Below are 17113 nucleotides of genomic sequence, written 5' to 3' on the forward strand. Positions count from 1 at the left end.
GAAGATCATAGATCATTTAAACAAATGTAAACAAAAGCAAGCCCAAAATAAGTGGGATATTTGCTCCGATAAACACACAGTCAGACTAGTTTTTCTGTTGGACAAAAATGGCTATAAAAAAAAACAATATTATTGCCAGTTGAGTCTTTAAACTATGTCAACACATTCCTTCTGATGTGGAATGTATCTATTTTCCCTAGAGGTCGTTGTTGACTTTGTTTTGTTATAAACAGACAGTTTATTGGAGAGAAATTAGATTCCTGTGTATAAAGTGAGTATAACTTAATCTTGTCTAACTTAGAATAAAAGTATTATGTAATTTGTTAAATAATTAAAATCAAGAGCAAGCTAAACGAGGCTAAATGTGCTCCTATGTAAAAGAGGCCTTGATCTCAATGGGATTTCCCTGATGAAATAAATAAAATATATATATATATATATTTGACAGATACGCGTTGCCAAAGCGGACACCGGCAAACCCCTCTCGGGAAACCAAAACATTCCGAATGACAGTTGAAAGAAGGTGACGAAGGATAGGTCACAGAGAACTCAGACACTGATAGGACGGCTGTTTCAGAGAGAGCGACTCTGATTGGACATTGGGCTGAAACGTAAAACCCACCGGAATACCTCCGCCTCCACCGTGTGTGTACAAATTCAATAGATGAACGAACGTGATATTTAAAAGGTTGTGACGAAGCTTTCAAAGACAGAGATGTTCAACCATTTCGTCTGGATGACGTTATTGTTTTTGGAGAAGAAAAAAAACGTTACTGTTTTCAACAAGCAACTGTCTCACAAATAGAAGAAACAAAGAAACAACTCTTAACGAATATGAAATGGTGAAGATGTCCTCGAGAACTTGAAGACAAAATCAACTTGTTGACAGCCAGACAAGTGTGTAACTTGCTTGCTGATGTTAACGATGTGAATACAGATCGCTTTGCAAGGGACCCGTCCGTCACCAATAGCTGATATATTTCATACATTTTGGACCGTGATATTACCAGTACTTTAGCTCGTTGGGTAGTTAACTAACTCGGCAGCTGTGAACTGTGAACAGAGCTTTCTGTCTGAGTTAATAAGAGAGGCATTATTTCCCTCAGTAGTTATGTTTCCGTTAGATTCGACGTGGAACATTTCCTTTGCAGGTTGCGGTTTCTTAGGCATCTATCATATTGGTGTAGCGAGTTGTCTGCAGGAACAGTGTCCGTTTCTAGTGCATAACGCCCGGCACATCTACGGGGCATCGGCTGGGGCGCTCACCGCCACTGCGCTGGTCAGCGGAGCTTGTTTAGGTAGGCAGTGATGAACTTTCCTCTACTTATTGCATAGTAATGACACTGTGTGTGTGTGTGTGTGTGTGTGTGTCAGTTTCTTGTCTTTCTTTGCTGTGTCTCTTGCCCGGCCTGTGCACTGTCTGTATATCGATTGTCTACTTTTACCCACCCCGGTTTTCCTTGACATTATCGTTGCGAAATGAGTACACACGATGTATTTTTTTCCCCCAATTGCCAGCAATAGCAATGCCCGATATAATGTTACCACATTATACTAATATACCGGCTCTGACATGAACAATATTCTGTACCTTATTGTTTCCTCATCAGGTGAGGCAGGTGCCAACATCATTGATGTGGCCAAAGATGCCCGGAAGCGTTTCCTGGGTCCTATGCACCCGTCTTTCAACCTGGTCAAGATCATGCGTAACATGCTGTATAAAACGCTGCCACCCGATGCCCACCACCGTGCCACAGGGAGGCTGGGCATATCACTCACCAGGGTGACCGACGGAGAGAATGTCTTGGTGTCCCACTTTAACAGCAAGGAGGAACTGGTGCAGGTGAGCGTCTCCTACCTCAAACACTGACTTGCTGACAAAGCAAGGTTGAGGTCAATTTAATTTGAATTCTAGTCAATTCAGAAAGTAAACCAAATGACAATTCTGATTCAAAATGTGTCTAATTGAAGGGAATTGGAATTTCAATGTACTTCCTGAATTGACTGTAATTTAAACGTGAATATATTTTACCCCAACCCTGTGACAACGTTTTTCACGTAGATAAAGAAATGAGAGGCCTGTCACGCCAAGTAATGTCCCCCCAGCCAACCAGCATAGCAACGGACGCTTTGGTTCATTACGGAATCCGGTCAGAATGTAGCAAATTCTAGCAACAGCCCTAGCAACAGCCATAGCTACAGCCCTAGCAACAGCCCTAGCTACGGAAGCCAGAACTCATCAAGGATCTCTCCGTACTTTCCTCCGCTCATCTTCCCCTCGACCCTGACGAGTCTCCCAGTCCCTGCCACTGAAGGTTCTCCCATCTCCACAGAGGAACTCTAGAGTTCTGTCAGAGTGACCATCGGGTTCTTGGTCACCTCCCTGACCAAGGCCCTTGTCCCCCGATTGCTCAGTTTGGCCGGGGAGCCAGCTCTAGGAAGAGTCTTGATGTTTCTAAACTTCTTCCATTTAAGAATGATGGAGGCCACTGTGTTCTTGAGGGACCTTCAATGCTGCAGACATTTCTTGGTACCCTTCCCCAGATCTGTACCTCTACACAATCCTGTCTCGGAGCTCTAAGGACAATTCCTTCGACCTCATGGCTTGGTTTTTGCTCTGACCTGCCCTGTCAACTGTGGGACCTTATATAGACAGGTGTGTGCCTTTCCAAATCATGTCCAATCAATTGAATTTACCACAGGTGGACTCCAATCAAGTTGTAGAATCATCTCAAGGATGATCAATGGAAACAGGATGCAACCTGAGGTCAATGTTGAGTCTCAAAGCGAAGGGTCTGAATACTAATGTAAATAAGGATTTTATTTATTATGTTTTTTATTTCTAATACATTTGCAAACATTACTTAAAACCTGTTTTCACTTTGTTATTATGGGGTATTCTGTGTAGACTGCTGAGGATTTGTATATGTTATTTATTTATTTATTTAATTCATTTTATAATAAGGCTGTAACGTAACAAAATGTGGAAAAGGTAAGGGGTCTGAATACGTTCTGAAAGCACCGTATGTACATACACCTTTTTATTCACATTTTATTCTTATTCAACCTTTATTTAACTTGGCGAGTCAGTTGAGAACAAAGTCTTATTTACAATGAGGGTCTACCCCACCCCCCCCCCGGGCCAAACCCGGACGACGCTGGGCCAATCGTGCGCCGCCCTATGGGACTCCTAATCACAGCCGGTTGTGTTACAGCCTGGAATCCGAACCAGGGTGTCTGTAGTGACGCCTCTAGCACTGAGATACAGAGCCTTAAACCACTGCGCCACTCGGGGCGCCCTCATCAATGATCTCATCTCATAACTATAAACCCAGACATTGACTTTCACAAATAGGATACTCCTGCTGACTCATTGGCTCGGGGCAGGTGAGTGTCACAAAATAGTGACTTGCTGACAAAGTAGGATATTTTATGAACGAAAACTGACAGTATTCATACCTACTAGTTACATACCGGTGGGACACATCCCATAAACTCAGACACTAACCTGAACAAACACTGATTGTGACGGTCTGACAGAGGACTGTACTCAGAGACTCAGATACATAAACTGGCTTAAATTGTGAGAGTCCGAGACACAAACAGTTACTTGGATCCAGACCTGTTGAGTTCATTTTAGAATGAGTGTGTTTTACGCAGTTATACACACACACACACACACACACACACACACACACACACATATTTGTGTTGTTGCAATGTTCTCTAACGATAATAATGTCTTATGTGTCCTGTGGACTCGTAATAATGTGTTGTGTGTCCTGTGGACTCGTAATAATGTGTTGTGTGTCCTGTGGACTCATAATAATGTGTTGTGTGTCCTGTGGACTCATAATAATGTGTTGTGTGTCCTGTGGACTCATAATAATGTGTTGTGTGTTCTTTATCCAGGCGTGTGTCTGCAGTGCTTACATCCCTGTGTACTGTGGACTGATCCCCCCTACACTGCAGGGTGTGGTGAGTACACTACCTTCTTATCTTTCTCTGTGTGTGTGTGTGTGTGTGTGTGTGTGTGTGTGTGTGTGTGTGTGTGTGTGTGTGTGTGTGTGTGTGTGTGTGTGTGTGTGTGTGTGTGTGTGTGTGTGTGTGTGTGTGTGTGTGTGTGTGTGTGATTAGCCTACTGTACATTCAAAGAGGATATACTTACCACCATTTCAAAACAAACAGGTGGATCTTAATTTGATCACTCTTTTGTTGCTGAGAATTTGAAAACTGGTAGTGTATTCAAGGTTTAAAAAAGTTTTTAAAGTTTTTAAATGTCAGACTTGATTTGCCCTAAAGAAAAACGCATCAACCCCTACAAAGATTGCCCATTAGTTATAATCTACATACTAATTAACACTTCCTGTTGCTGCAGGATTATTTTCCTGCTGTAGCAAACTGGCTCAAATTTAGATCTTACATCTGTGCATACACTTTTCTGTTGCCAAACAAACCAAGTGTTTTGTGCATAAATTAGCTTTGAGAAAGCACAGCTGTTGTCATTAGCAACAATATCAGAACAGATGTGATTGTTTTCAGAAGTCATTGTTGACTCTCCATCTCTCTTCAACTCAGCCCATTCCCCTTTAATTCTGTTCCCTGGCTGTGGTTTCCTTGGATTGTTGTCATTGTCGTCATTGTTCTTGGCTCTGTGTTCTCCTTTTCTACCCCCCCACCCCCTCCTTTTCTTCCCCTCTCTCTATCTCTCTGTACCTGTCTCTTTCTCTTTCTCTCTCTCTCTCTCTCTCTCTCTCTCTCTCTCTCTCTCTCTCCCCCTTTCTCTCGCTCTCTCTCCCTCTCTCTCTCTCTCTCTCTCTCTATCCCCCCCTCTCTCTCTCTCTGTCTCTGTCTCTCTCTCTCCCTCTCTCCCTTTCTCTCTCTGGGTGAGAGAGACAAGTAGCGCATAACAGGTTTATATGACAAGGTAAGTACCCATATGTATTGGAGTTCACATTAGTTCAGAATTAGACGTCATGAGTGGAAGATAGTATTGTCTCTGTTTGGTACAGGGCATTTCTAGAACCGGACCATGTCTCAGTTTGGTACAGGGCTTTTCTAGAACCGGACCATGTCTCAGTTTGGTACAGGGCTTCTCTAGGACCGGACCATCTCTCTGTTTGGTACAGGGCTTCTCTAGGACCGGACCATGTCTCAGTTTGGTACAGGGCTTCTCTAGGACCGGACCATGTCTCAGTTTGGTACAGGGCTTTCCTAGGACCGGACCATGCCTCTGTTTGGTACAGGGCTTTCCTAGGACCGGACCATGCCTCTGTTTGGTACAGGGCTTTCCTAGGACCGGACCATGTCTCTGTTTGGTACAGGGCTTCTCTAGGACCGGACCATGTCTCTGTTTGGTACAGGGCTTTCCTAGGATCGGACCATGTCTCTGTTTGGTACAGGGCTTTCCTAGGACCGGACCATATCTCTGTTTGGTACAGGGCTTCTCTAGGACCGGACCATCTCTCAGTTTGGTACAGGGCTTCTCTTGGACCGGACAGGGCTTTTCTTTGTACAGGGCTTTTCTATGATCTATTATTGAGACACGCCAACTCTCTCAAGGTTGTCCTCTCCTGTCCTCTGAATGTCTGGACACTGGACGAGACGTCACTATATAACACATCCCATGCCCCCCTGCCAGTTTTCACACTTCTACCCTACAGGGTATTTACTTAAAGCTAAGATGATGCTTGAGAACTTGCGCTAGTCTTTATACTGTGACGTTATAAAGCTTATAATATATTGTCTCACTGACTTAAAATCGTTGGTATTTAGTTATCTCTCTGTGTCTAACTCTCTCTCTCCCTCTCTCTCGCCTTCCCTCCCCCTCTTTCTCTCCCTCTCTTTCTCCTCTCTCTCTCTCTCTCTCTCTCTCTCTCTCTCTCTCTCTCTCTCTCTCTCTCTCTCTCTCTCTCATCCCTCCCTCCCTCTCTCCCTATTCTCCTTCCCTCCTCTCTCTCTCCTTCCCTCCCACTCTTTCTCTCCCTCTCTTTCTACTCTCTCCCTCCTTCCCTCCCTCTCTTTCTCCTCTCTCTCTCTCTCTCTCTCTCTCTCTCTCTCTCTCTCTCTCTCTCTCTCTCTCTCTCTCCTCCCTCCCTCCCTCCCTCCCTCCCTATTCTCCTTCCCTCCTCTCTCTCTCCTTCCCTCCCACTCTTTCCCCTCCCTCCCTCCTCCCCCTCCAGCGTTACGTGGACGGTGGTATCAGTGATAATCTGCCTCAGTATGAGCTGAAGAACACCATCACTGTGTCTCCCTTCTCTGGAGAGAGTGACATCTGCCCTAGAGACCGATCCACCAACATGCATGAACTACGATTCACCAACACCTCCATCCAGTTTACACTCACCAACCTCTACAGAGTGTCCAAAGCTCTGTTTCCCCCTGAGCCACAGGTACACACACACACACGCACACGCACGCACACACACACTCACCAACCTCTACAGAGTGTCCAAAGCTCTGTTTCCCCCTGAGCCACAGGTACACACACACGCACGCACACGCGTGTGGGAAGATATCTAAACTGTCTTTGGGAAGATATCTAAACTGTCTGTGGGAAGATATCTAAACTGTCTGTGGGAAGATATCTAAACTGTCTGTGGGAAGATATCTAAACTGTCTGTGGGAAGATATCTAAACTGTCTGTGGGAAGATATCTAATGTGTCTGTTTATCTGTGTTTTTTCAGGTTATGAAGGCCATGTGTAAACAGGGGTACAAAGATGCTCTTCACTTTCTGAAGAAGAACGGTAAGAGACCTTTATATTAGCTCTATTATTATATACTAGATCATGCTTGGTATAGAGTAGCTCTATTATTATATACTAGATCACGCTTGGTATAGAGTAGCTCTATTATTATATACTAGATCACGCTTGGTATAGAGTAGCTCTATTATTATATACTAGATCACACTTGGTATAGAGTAGCTCTATTATTATATACTAGATCACGCTTGGTATAGAGTAGCTCTATTATTATATACTAGATCACGCTTGGTATAGGGTAGCTCTATTATTATATACTAGATCACGCTTGGTATAGAGTAGTTATATAACTCTATACTAGATCAGGCTTGGTATAGAGTTTGTTATATAACTCAATACTAGATCAGGCTTGGTATAGAGTAGTTATATAACTCTATACTAGATTAGGCTTGGTATAGAGTAGTTAAATTATTATATACTAGATCAGGCTTGATATAGAGTAGTTATATAACTCTACACTAGATCAGGCTTGGTATAGAGTAGTTATATTATTATATACTAGATCAGGCTTGGTATAGAGTAGTTATATGACTATACTAGATCAGGCTTGGTATAGAGTAGTTATATGACTATACTAGATCAGGCTTGGTATAGATATGACTATACTAGATCAGGCTTGGTATAGAGTAGTTATATGACTATACTAGATCAGGCTTGGTATATAGTAGTTATATGACTATATACTAGATCAGGCTTGGTATAGATATGACTATACTAGATCAGGCTTGGTATAGATATGACTATACTAGATCAGGCTTGGTATAGATATGACTATACTAGATCAGGCTTGGTATAGAGTAGTTATATTATTACGTGTGTTTATGTTTCAGGACTGTTGAATCCCCAAGGACCCCACAGACCTCTAATAGCCGACGGTGAGGAAGATGACGTCATCGAGGATGATGATGACGATGAAGAACACGAGGAGCGGCTGGTACAGAACGAGATCAGACCCATTGAGAAAGAGTCCGTGGTGGCCCCCGCCGAGTCCAAATCCAACATCGAGGATCATATCTTCGAGCACCTGCCACCCAGACTACACAAAGGTAGGATGCACCAAAATAATACATCAGATTCATAATACATTGTATTTAAACGCCTTTCAATAAAGAACAAGGACAGTGTACAAGCTATAAAGAGAGGAAAACAGAAAAATTGATCAAAAAACACAAACACAGCTACATTTTAGTGATGTATTGTTGTCAGGGGAGATGGCAACTCCTCAGCACAAGGCCTTTCTCTAGACCAGTCTCCAGAGCAAGTCTCAGAAAAGCCCTAGACTACTGAAGAATATCCAACCAACCAGAGACTGGTGTAGAGAAGAAGCTGGCCAGATCAGATCTCCTGCTCTTGTTTCTACTATAGTTGTAGCTCTAGGTTAGGGGATCCACTGTGTTACCCTGGCCTTGCTAGGTTAGGGGATGCACTGTGTTACCCTGGCCTTGCTAGGTTAGAGGATCCACTGTGTTACCCTGGCCTTGCTAGGTTAGGGGATCCACTGGGTAACCCTGGCCTTGCTAGGTTAGGGGATCCACTGTGTTACCCTGGCCTTGCTAGGTTAGGGGATCCACTGTGTTACCCTGGCCTTGCTAGGTTAGGGGATCCACTGTGTTACCCTGGCCTTGCTAGGTTAGGGGATCCACTAGGTAACCTGGCCTTGCTAGGTTAGGGGATCCACTGTGTTACCCTGGCCTTGCTAGGTTAGGGGATCCACTGTGTTACCCTGGCCTTGCTAGGTTAGGGGATCCACTGTGTTACCCTGGCCTTGCTAGGTTAGGGGATCCACTGGGTAACCTGGCCTTGCTAGGTTAGGGGATCCACTGTGTTACCCTGGCCTTGCTAGGTTAGGGGATCCACTGTGTTACCCTGGCCTTGCTAGGTTAGGGGATCCACTGTGTTACCCTGGCCTTGCTAGGTTAGGGGATCCACTGGGTAACCTGGCCTTGCTAGGTTAGGGGATCCACTGGGTAACCTGGCCTTGCTAGGTTAGGGGATCCACTGTGTTACCCTGGCCTTGCTAGGTTAGGGGATCCACTGGGTAACCCTGGCCTTGCTAGGTTAGGGGATCCACTGTGTTACCCTGGCCTTGCTAGGTTAGGGGATCCACTGTGTTACCCTGGCCTTGCTAGGTTAGGGGATGCACTGTGTTACCCTGGCCTTGCTAGGTTAGGGGATCCACTGTGTTACCCTGGCCTTGCTAGGTTAGGGGATCCACTGTGTTACCCTGGCCTTGCTAGGTTAGGGGATCCACTGTGTTACCCTGGCCTTGCTAGGTTAGGGGATCCACTGTGTTACCCTGGCCTTGCTAGGTTAGGGGATGCACTGTGTTACCCTGGCCTTGCTAGGTTAGGGGATCCACTGTGTTACCCTGGCCTTGCTAGGTTAGGGGATCCACTGTGTTACCCTGGCCTTGCTAGGTTAGGGGATCCACTGTGTTACCCTGGCCTTGCTAGGTTAGGGGATCCACTGGGTAACCTGGCCTTGCTAGGTTAGGGGATCCACTGTGTTACCCTGGCCTTGCTAGGTTAGGGGATCCACTGTGTTACCCTGGCCTTGCTAGGTTAGGGGATCCACTGTGTTACCCTGGCCTTGCTAGGTTAGGGGATCCACTGTGTTACCCTGGCCTTGCTAGGTTAGGGGATCCACTGGGTAACCTGGCCTTGCTAGGTTAGGGGATCCACTGTGTTACCCTGGCCTTGCTAGGTTAGGGGATCCACTGGGTAACCCTGGCCTTGCTAGGTTAGGGGATCCACTGTGTTACCCTGGCCTTGCTAGGTTAGGGGATCCACTGTGTTACCCTGGCCTTGCTAGGTTAGGGGATGCACTGTGTTACCCTGGCCTTGCTAGGTTAGGGGATCCACTGTGTTACCCTGGCCTTGCTAGGTTAGGGGATCCACTGTGTTACCCTGGCCTTGCTAGGTTAGGGGATCCACTGGGTAACCTGGCCTTGCTTCAACTATTGTCTGCCATGGGAAATGTGAGTGAGTCAGCCACCCAGCAAGTCAGCCAGCCAGCCAGCCAGTCAGCCAGCCAGCCAGCCAGCCAGTCAGTCAGCCAGTCTGGAGTGAGTTGTTCTCTCTGTCTGTATGTGTTGTGGTATATTGTGTCTATATGACTGTAGTGAGTTGTTCTCTCTCCTCTCTGTCTCCCTCTGTATGTGTTGTCGTGTATTGTAGTCTACTATGACTGTAGTAAGTTGTTCTCTCTCCTCTCTGTCTCCCTCTGTATGTGTTGTCGTGTATTGTAGTCTACTATGAGTGTAGAAAGTTGTTCTCTCTGTCTCTCTCTATAGCTCTGGTGGAAGCCTGCAAGGAGAGATACAGTCTGGGCCAGTCGCTAAGCAACCTGCTGCCAGTCAGGATGGCGACGGCTATGATGCTTCCATACACCTTTCCCCTGGAGTCTGCTCTGTCTATGACTGTTAGGTAGGACTAGACCCAACACCCTTCCCTGGAGTCTGCTCTGTCTATGACTGTTAGGTAGGACTAGACCCTATACCCTCCCCTGGAGTCTGCTCTGTCTATGACTGTTAGGTAAGACTAGACCCTATACCCTCCCCTGGAGTCTGCTCTGTCTATGACTGTTAGGTAAGACTAGACCCTATACCCTGGAGTCTGCTCTGTCTATGACTGTTAGGTAGGACTAGACCCTACACCCTCCCCTGGAGTCTGCTCTGTCTATGACTGTTAGGTAGGACTAGACCCTATACCCTCCCCTGGAGTCTGCTCTGTCTATGACTGTTAGGTAGGACTAGACCCTATACCCTTCCCTGGAGTCTGCTCTGTCTATGACTGTTCGGTAAGACTAGACCCTATACCCTGGAGTTTGCTCTGTCTATGACTGTTAGGTAGGACTAGACCATATACGATTCCCTGGAGTCTGCTCTGTCTATGACTGTTAGGTAGGACTAGACCCTATACCCTTCCCTGGAGTCTGCTCTGTCTATGACTGTTAGGTAAGACTAGACCCTATACCCTCCCCTGGAGTCTGCTCTGTCTATGACTGTTAGGTAAGACTAGACCCTATACCCTCCCCTGGAGTCTGCTCTGTCTATGACTGTTAGGTAAGACTAGACCCTATACCCTCCCCTGGAGTCTGCTCTGTCTATGACTGTTAGGTAAGACTAGACCCTATACCCTCCCCTGGAGTCTGCTCTGTCTATGACTGTTAGGTAAGACTAGACCCTATACCCTCCCCTGGAGTCTGCTCTGTCTATGACTGTTAGGTAAGACTAGACCCTATACCCTCCCCTGGAGTCTGCTCTGTCTATGACTGTTAGGTAAGACTAGACCCTATACCCTCCCTGGAGTCTGCTCTGTCTATGACTGTTAGGTAAGACTAGACCCTATACCCTCCCCTGGAGTCTGCTCTGTCTATGACTGTTAGGTAAGACTAGACCCTATACCCTCCCCTGGAGTCTGCTCTGTCTATGACTGTTAGGTAAGACTAGACCCTATACCCTTCCTTCCCTGGAGTCTGCTCTGTCTATGACTGTTAGGTAAGACTAGACCCTATACCCTCCCCTGGAGTCTGCTCTGTCTATGACTGTTAGGTAAGACTAGACCCTACACCCTCCCCTGGAGTCTGCTCTGTCTATGACTGTTAGGTAAGACTAGACCCTATACCCTTCCCTGGAGTCTGCTCTGTCTATGACTGTTAGGTAAGACTAGACCCTATACCCTCCCCTGGAGTCTGCTCTGTCTATGACTGTTAGGTAAGACTAGACCCTATACCCTTCCCTGGAGTCTGCTCTGTCTATGACTGTTAGGTAGGACTAGACCCTATACCCTTCCCTGGAGTCTGCTCTGTCTATGACTGTTAGGTAGGACTAAACCCTATACCCTCCCCTGGAGTCTGCTCTGTCTATGACTGTTAGGTAAGACTAGACCCTACACCCTCCCCTGGAGTCTGCTCTGTCTATGACTGTTAGGTAGGACTAGACCCTCCCTCTTCTGTTAGAGTGACTATATTATTATATATGACTAATGGCCTGTCTCTTCTGTTAGAGTGACTATATTATTATATATAACTAATGGCCTGTCTCTTCTGTTAGAGTGACTATATTATTATATATGACTAATGGCCTGTCTCTTCTGTTAGAGTGACTATATTAATATATATGACTAATGGCCTGTCTCTTCTGTTAGAGTGACTATATTATTATATATGACTAATGGCCTGTCTCTTCAGTCAGACTGTTAGAGTGACTATATTATTATATATGACTAATGGCCTGTCTCTTCTGTTAGAGTGACTATATTATTATATATGACTAATGGCCTGTCTCTTCTGTTAGAGTGACTATATTATTATATATGACTAATGGCCTGTCTCTTCTGTTAGAGTGACTATATTATTATATATGACTAATGGCCTGTCTCTTCTGTTAGAGTGACTATATTATTATATATGACTAATGGCCTTTCTCTTCTGTTAGAGTGACTATATTATTATATATGACTAATGGCCTGTCTCTTCTGTTAGAGTGACTATATTATTATATATGACTAATGGCCTGTCTCTTCTGTTAGAGTGACTATATTATTATATATGACTAATGGCCTGTCTCTTCTGTTAGAGTGACTATATTATTATATATGACTAATGGCCTGTCTCTTCTGTTAGAGTGACTATACTATTATATATGACTAATGGCCTGTCTCTTCTGCCAGACTGTTAGAGTGACTGTATTGTTATATATGACTAATGGCCTGTCTCTTCTGCCAGACTGTTAGAGTGGCTATATTATTATATATGACTAATGGCCTGTCTCTTCTGTTAGAGTGACTGTATTATTATATATGACTTATGGCCTGTCTCTTCTGCCAGACTGTTAGAGTGGCTATATTATTATATATGACTAATGGCCTGTCTCTTCTGCCAGACTGTTAGAGTGGCTGCCTGATGTTCATGAGGATGTGGGTTGGATCAGGGAGCAGGTCGTTAAGGTGTTGCAGTGTGCTGTGAGCCGGGCCACCAAGACTGTCTCCAACCACGTCTCTGCAAAGTAAGTAGGGATACAGACACACAAACAAACAGAGAGAAACAGACAGACAGACAGACAGACAGACAGAAGCAGACACACAGACAAACAGACAGAAACAGACACACAAACAAACAAACAGACAGAAAGAGACAGACAGACAGACAGACAGACAGACAGAAACAGACACACAAATATAACAGACAGAAACAGACACACAGACAGAAACAGACAGAAGCAGACACACAGACAGACAGACAGACAGACAGACAGACAGACAGACAGACAGACAGAAAGACAGAAAGAAAGAAAGAAAGAAAGAAAGAAAGAAACAGACAGACAGACAGACAGACACACAGATACAGACACATAGACAGACAGAGACAGGGACAGATAGGCAAACATTCTCACTTACTGTTTGTAAAAAAAACAATAATAATAATAAAAAATATGATCAAATTTGTATTGATTTTTCACACAAAAAAACAACCAGAACTCTTTCTTCAGCATCGTCTGAGATGAATGTCTTTCTCTACTGGTGGCTCTCCCACATTCTCACTTCAAGTCCTCATTTCTCATTATTTCTCATCTAATGACTCTCTCTCTTCAGCTGTTACTACCAGTTGGAGCTGCGTCACTGCCAGTCCCTGCCTGCCCAACTCAACCCTGCCAGACTGCTCCCTAGCTGGGCGAGTGGAGGCAGCTCCTCTGTCCTGGATGTTATCAGTCGCCTGGACCAGTACCAGAGGCAGCTGCTGCCGGGCTCCTTCTGTGTCAACCTGGACCTCCACGGCGCCTTATACACCAGGGGGACCCCAGGCCCAGGAAGATGCCCCGAAGCTGGGGAAGGAAGTCCAGGACCAGCCCTGGCCCCTATAGACCCAGAGGACGTCGAGGGGATGGGGCTGATGATGAGGAGGCTCAATGAAAACCACAACTCTACTCCAGCCTCACTCTAACATTATAATGTATCCCTAAAGAAAAGGACGAGGGTGGACTGTGAATTAGGGCGTGTCCAGAGAGTAAATGAGGGCGTGTCCAGAGGGTAAATTAGGGCTTGTCCAGAGGGTAAATGAGGGCGTGTCCCGATGGTAAATGAGGGCGTGTCCAGAGTGTAAATGAGGGCGTGTCCAGAGGGTAAATTAGGGCTTGTCCAGAGGGTAAATGAGGGCGTGTCCCGATGGTAAATGAGGGCGTGTCCAGAGTGTAAATGAGGGCGTGTCCAGAGGGTAAATTAGGGCGCGTCCAGAGGGTAAATTAGGGCATGTCCAGAGGGTACACTGAGCCAAACCCACGTTCAGTACACCGAGCCAAACCCACGTTCAGTACCCCGAGCCAAACCCACATTCAGTACCCCGAGCCAAACCCACATTCAGTACCCCGAGCCAAACCCACATTCAGTACCCCGAGCCAAACCCACATTCAGTACCCCGAGCCAAACCCACATTCAGTACCCCGAGCCAAACCCACATTCAGTACCCCGAGCCAAACCCGCGTTCAGTACCCTGAGTGCATATATTTAATTGTACGTGACCCCAGTGGGAACCAAAGCCACGATGATAACACTGGCGTCACTGACACCACACGGTTACTATTATTATCAGTATTATCGTAAAACTACATTGTTGGTCAGAAGGACATTTTCACTGTGTGGTTCTACACCTGTTGTCTTCAAGCGCCTGTGACAAATACAATTTGATTTGATTTGTCGACTGAGCCACACTGGATCTCTAGGAGCTGTTGGTAGCTATTAGGGCCCTAGTGGGATGTCTATTAGGATCGCAGACTGTCGACGCCTAGGAACCTACAGGGACCTTCGACAACCTGTCACCGATCTGCAGAATCTCGTCTGCAGAACACAGCACCTTAGAATGACATTTAACTTCTTTTCATTGAGTTGTTATCCGTCCTCAGACTCTGATCACAAGTCCGTCAGCTCGTCGTTACACAGTGCCTCACAGTGCTTTGACATTCACTACCAGTCTAAAGTTTGGACACACCTACTCATTCAAGGGGTTGTCTTTATTTTTACTATTTTCTACATTGTAGAATAATAGTGAAGACATCAAAACTATGAAATAACACATAGGGAATCATGTAGTAACCAAAAAGGTGTTAAACAAATCAAAATATATTTTAGATTCTTCAAAGTAGCCAAACTTTGCCTCTATGACAGCTTTGCACACTCTTGGCATTCTCTCAACCAGCTTCATGAGGCACCTGGAATGCATTTCAATTAACAGGTGTCTTTTTATTCATTCCTTAAAATGACTCCCTTTTTGTTGTAGTGTTCGTTCTCGTCTCTTTTTAACACGTGCCTTATAAGTGCTTACTTCCATCATTAGGATGTCCAGCCCTCAATGGATAGCCTACAGATACAAAAATTACAAAAAAATGTATTTAGGCCTATCCCATCTTGGCTAAATATGTTGAACATGTTTGCAGTCCACATTGTAAGAAGCCAAATTGCCAAATGGCTTCAATATGGAAATACTGTATATTGTTAAACATAGCATTCACACTGATATTGTCACGTTCGTCGTACTAATTATCGGACCAAGCTGCAGCACGATATGGTTTCCACATATTATTTACTAGAAACGCACAAAACAACAAAGAAAGAACGAAACAAACAACGAACCGTAACGAAGAGGTGTAACATACACTGACTCAAAACAATATTTTTGGTGGCATTTTACTGTTAAGTACTTTGGTGCGAAAAAGTGCATATCAATCCCAGAACAACAGCAAAGGACTTTGTGAAGATGCTGGAGGAAACAGGTACAAAAGTATCTATATCCACAGTTAAACGAGTCCTATATCGACATAACCTGAAAGGCCGTTCAACAAGGAAGAAGCTACTGCTCCAAAACCGCCATAAAAAAGCCAAACTACGGTTTGCAACTGCACTTGGGGGCAAAGACTGTACTTTTTTGGAGAAATGTCCTCTGGTCTGATGAAACGAAAATAGAACTGTTTGGCCATAATGACCATCGTTATGTTTGGAGGAAAAAGGGAGAGGCTTGCAAGCCAAAGAACACCATCCCAACCGTGAAGCACAGGGGTGGCAGCAACATGTTGTGGGGGTGCTTTGCTACAGGAGGGACTGGTGCATTTCACAAAATAGATGGCATCATGAGGAAAGACAATTATGTGGATATTTTGAAGCAACATCTCAAGACATCAGTCAGGAAGTTAAAGCTTGGTCACAAATGGATCTTCCAAATGGACAATGACCCCAAGCATACTTCCAAAGTTGTGGCAAAATGGACAATAAAGTCAAGATATTGGAGTGGCCATTACAAAGCCCTGACCTCAATCCTATATAACATTTGTGGGCAGAACTGAAAAAGTATGTGCGAGCAAGGAGACCTACAAACCTGACTCAGTTACACCAGCTCTGTCAGGAGGAATGGGCCAAAATTCACCCAACTTATTGTGGGAAGCTTGTGGAAGCTAGTTTGTAAAAGCAATGCAATCAAATACTAATTGAGTGTATGTAAACTTCTGACCCACTGGGAATGTGATGAAAGTAATAAAAGCTGAAATAAATTATTCTCTCTACTATTATTCTGACATTTCACATTCTTAAAATAAAGTGGTGACCCTAACTGACCTAAAACAGGGAATTTTTACTAGGATTAAATGTCAGGAACTGTGAAAAACTGAGTTTAAATGTATTTGGCTAAGGTGTATGTAAACTTCAGACTTCAACTGTAGATAAGAAGGGGATGCTGCCAAACTTAATAAAGTTTTGGTGATTAAGATGTATTTCAAAGCAGTCTCACGAGCCAAACCTTTTATTGATAACTTGGCTGCTTGGCAAATGCATTGGGCAGGACAAACAAATGCTTGGTTTTTAATAGAAATAAAACCAAATGGCATAACACATTAGTTTAGTAATAAAAGGGTTACCTGCACACAAAAACCCCCACATCTAATCTGTTGTTCCATGAGCATACTGTAAGGGCACCGCGAACACCTGTTGTACCATGAGCATACTGTAAGGGCACCGCGAACACCTGCTGTACCATGAGCATACTGTAAGGGCACCGCGAACACCTGCTGTACCATGAGCATACTGTAAGGGCACCGCGAAAACCTGCTGTACCATGAGCATACTGTAAGGGCACCGCGAACACCTGTTGTACCATGAGCATACTGTAAGGGCACCGCGAACACCTGTTGTACCATGAGCATACTGTAAGGGCACCGCGAAAACCTGCTGTACCATGAGCATACTGTAAGGGCACCGCGAACACCTGCTGTACCATGAGCATACTGTAAGGGCACCGCGAACACCTGCTGTACCATGAGCATACTGTAAGGGCACCGCTAAGACCTGCTATACCATGAGCATACTG

At 45.0% G+C, this 17113-nt stretch overlaps 1 protein-coding gene across 1 annotated transcript; it reads left to right on the top strand.

Moving 5' to 3' along the window:
* Window positions 1-953: 953 nt before the first annotated feature.
* Window positions 954-13805, top strand: LOC139407532 (patatin-like phospholipase domain-containing protein 2). The gene is made up of 9 exons (XM_071151347.1): window positions 954-1298; window positions 1611-1843; window positions 3913-3978; window positions 6183-6392; window positions 6688-6748; window positions 7597-7812; window positions 10059-10191; window positions 12651-12773; window positions 13360-13805. Exons 1-9 carry the CDS (start codon window positions 1112-1114, stop codon window positions 13706-13708), a joined length of 1578 nt encoding a protein of 525 aa, XP_071007448.1. The 5' UTR covers window positions 954-1111; the 3' UTR covers window positions 13709-13805.
* Window positions 13806-17113: the final 3308 nt, after the last annotated feature.

Source organism: Oncorhynchus clarkii, chromosome 4 (genome assembly GCF_045791955.1).
Source record: "Oncorhynchus clarkii lewisi isolate Uvic-CL-2024 chromosome 4, UVic_Ocla_1.0, whole genome shotgun sequence".
Taxonomy (NCBI): domain Eukaryota; kingdom Metazoa; phylum Chordata; class Actinopteri; order Salmoniformes; family Salmonidae; genus Oncorhynchus; species Oncorhynchus clarkii.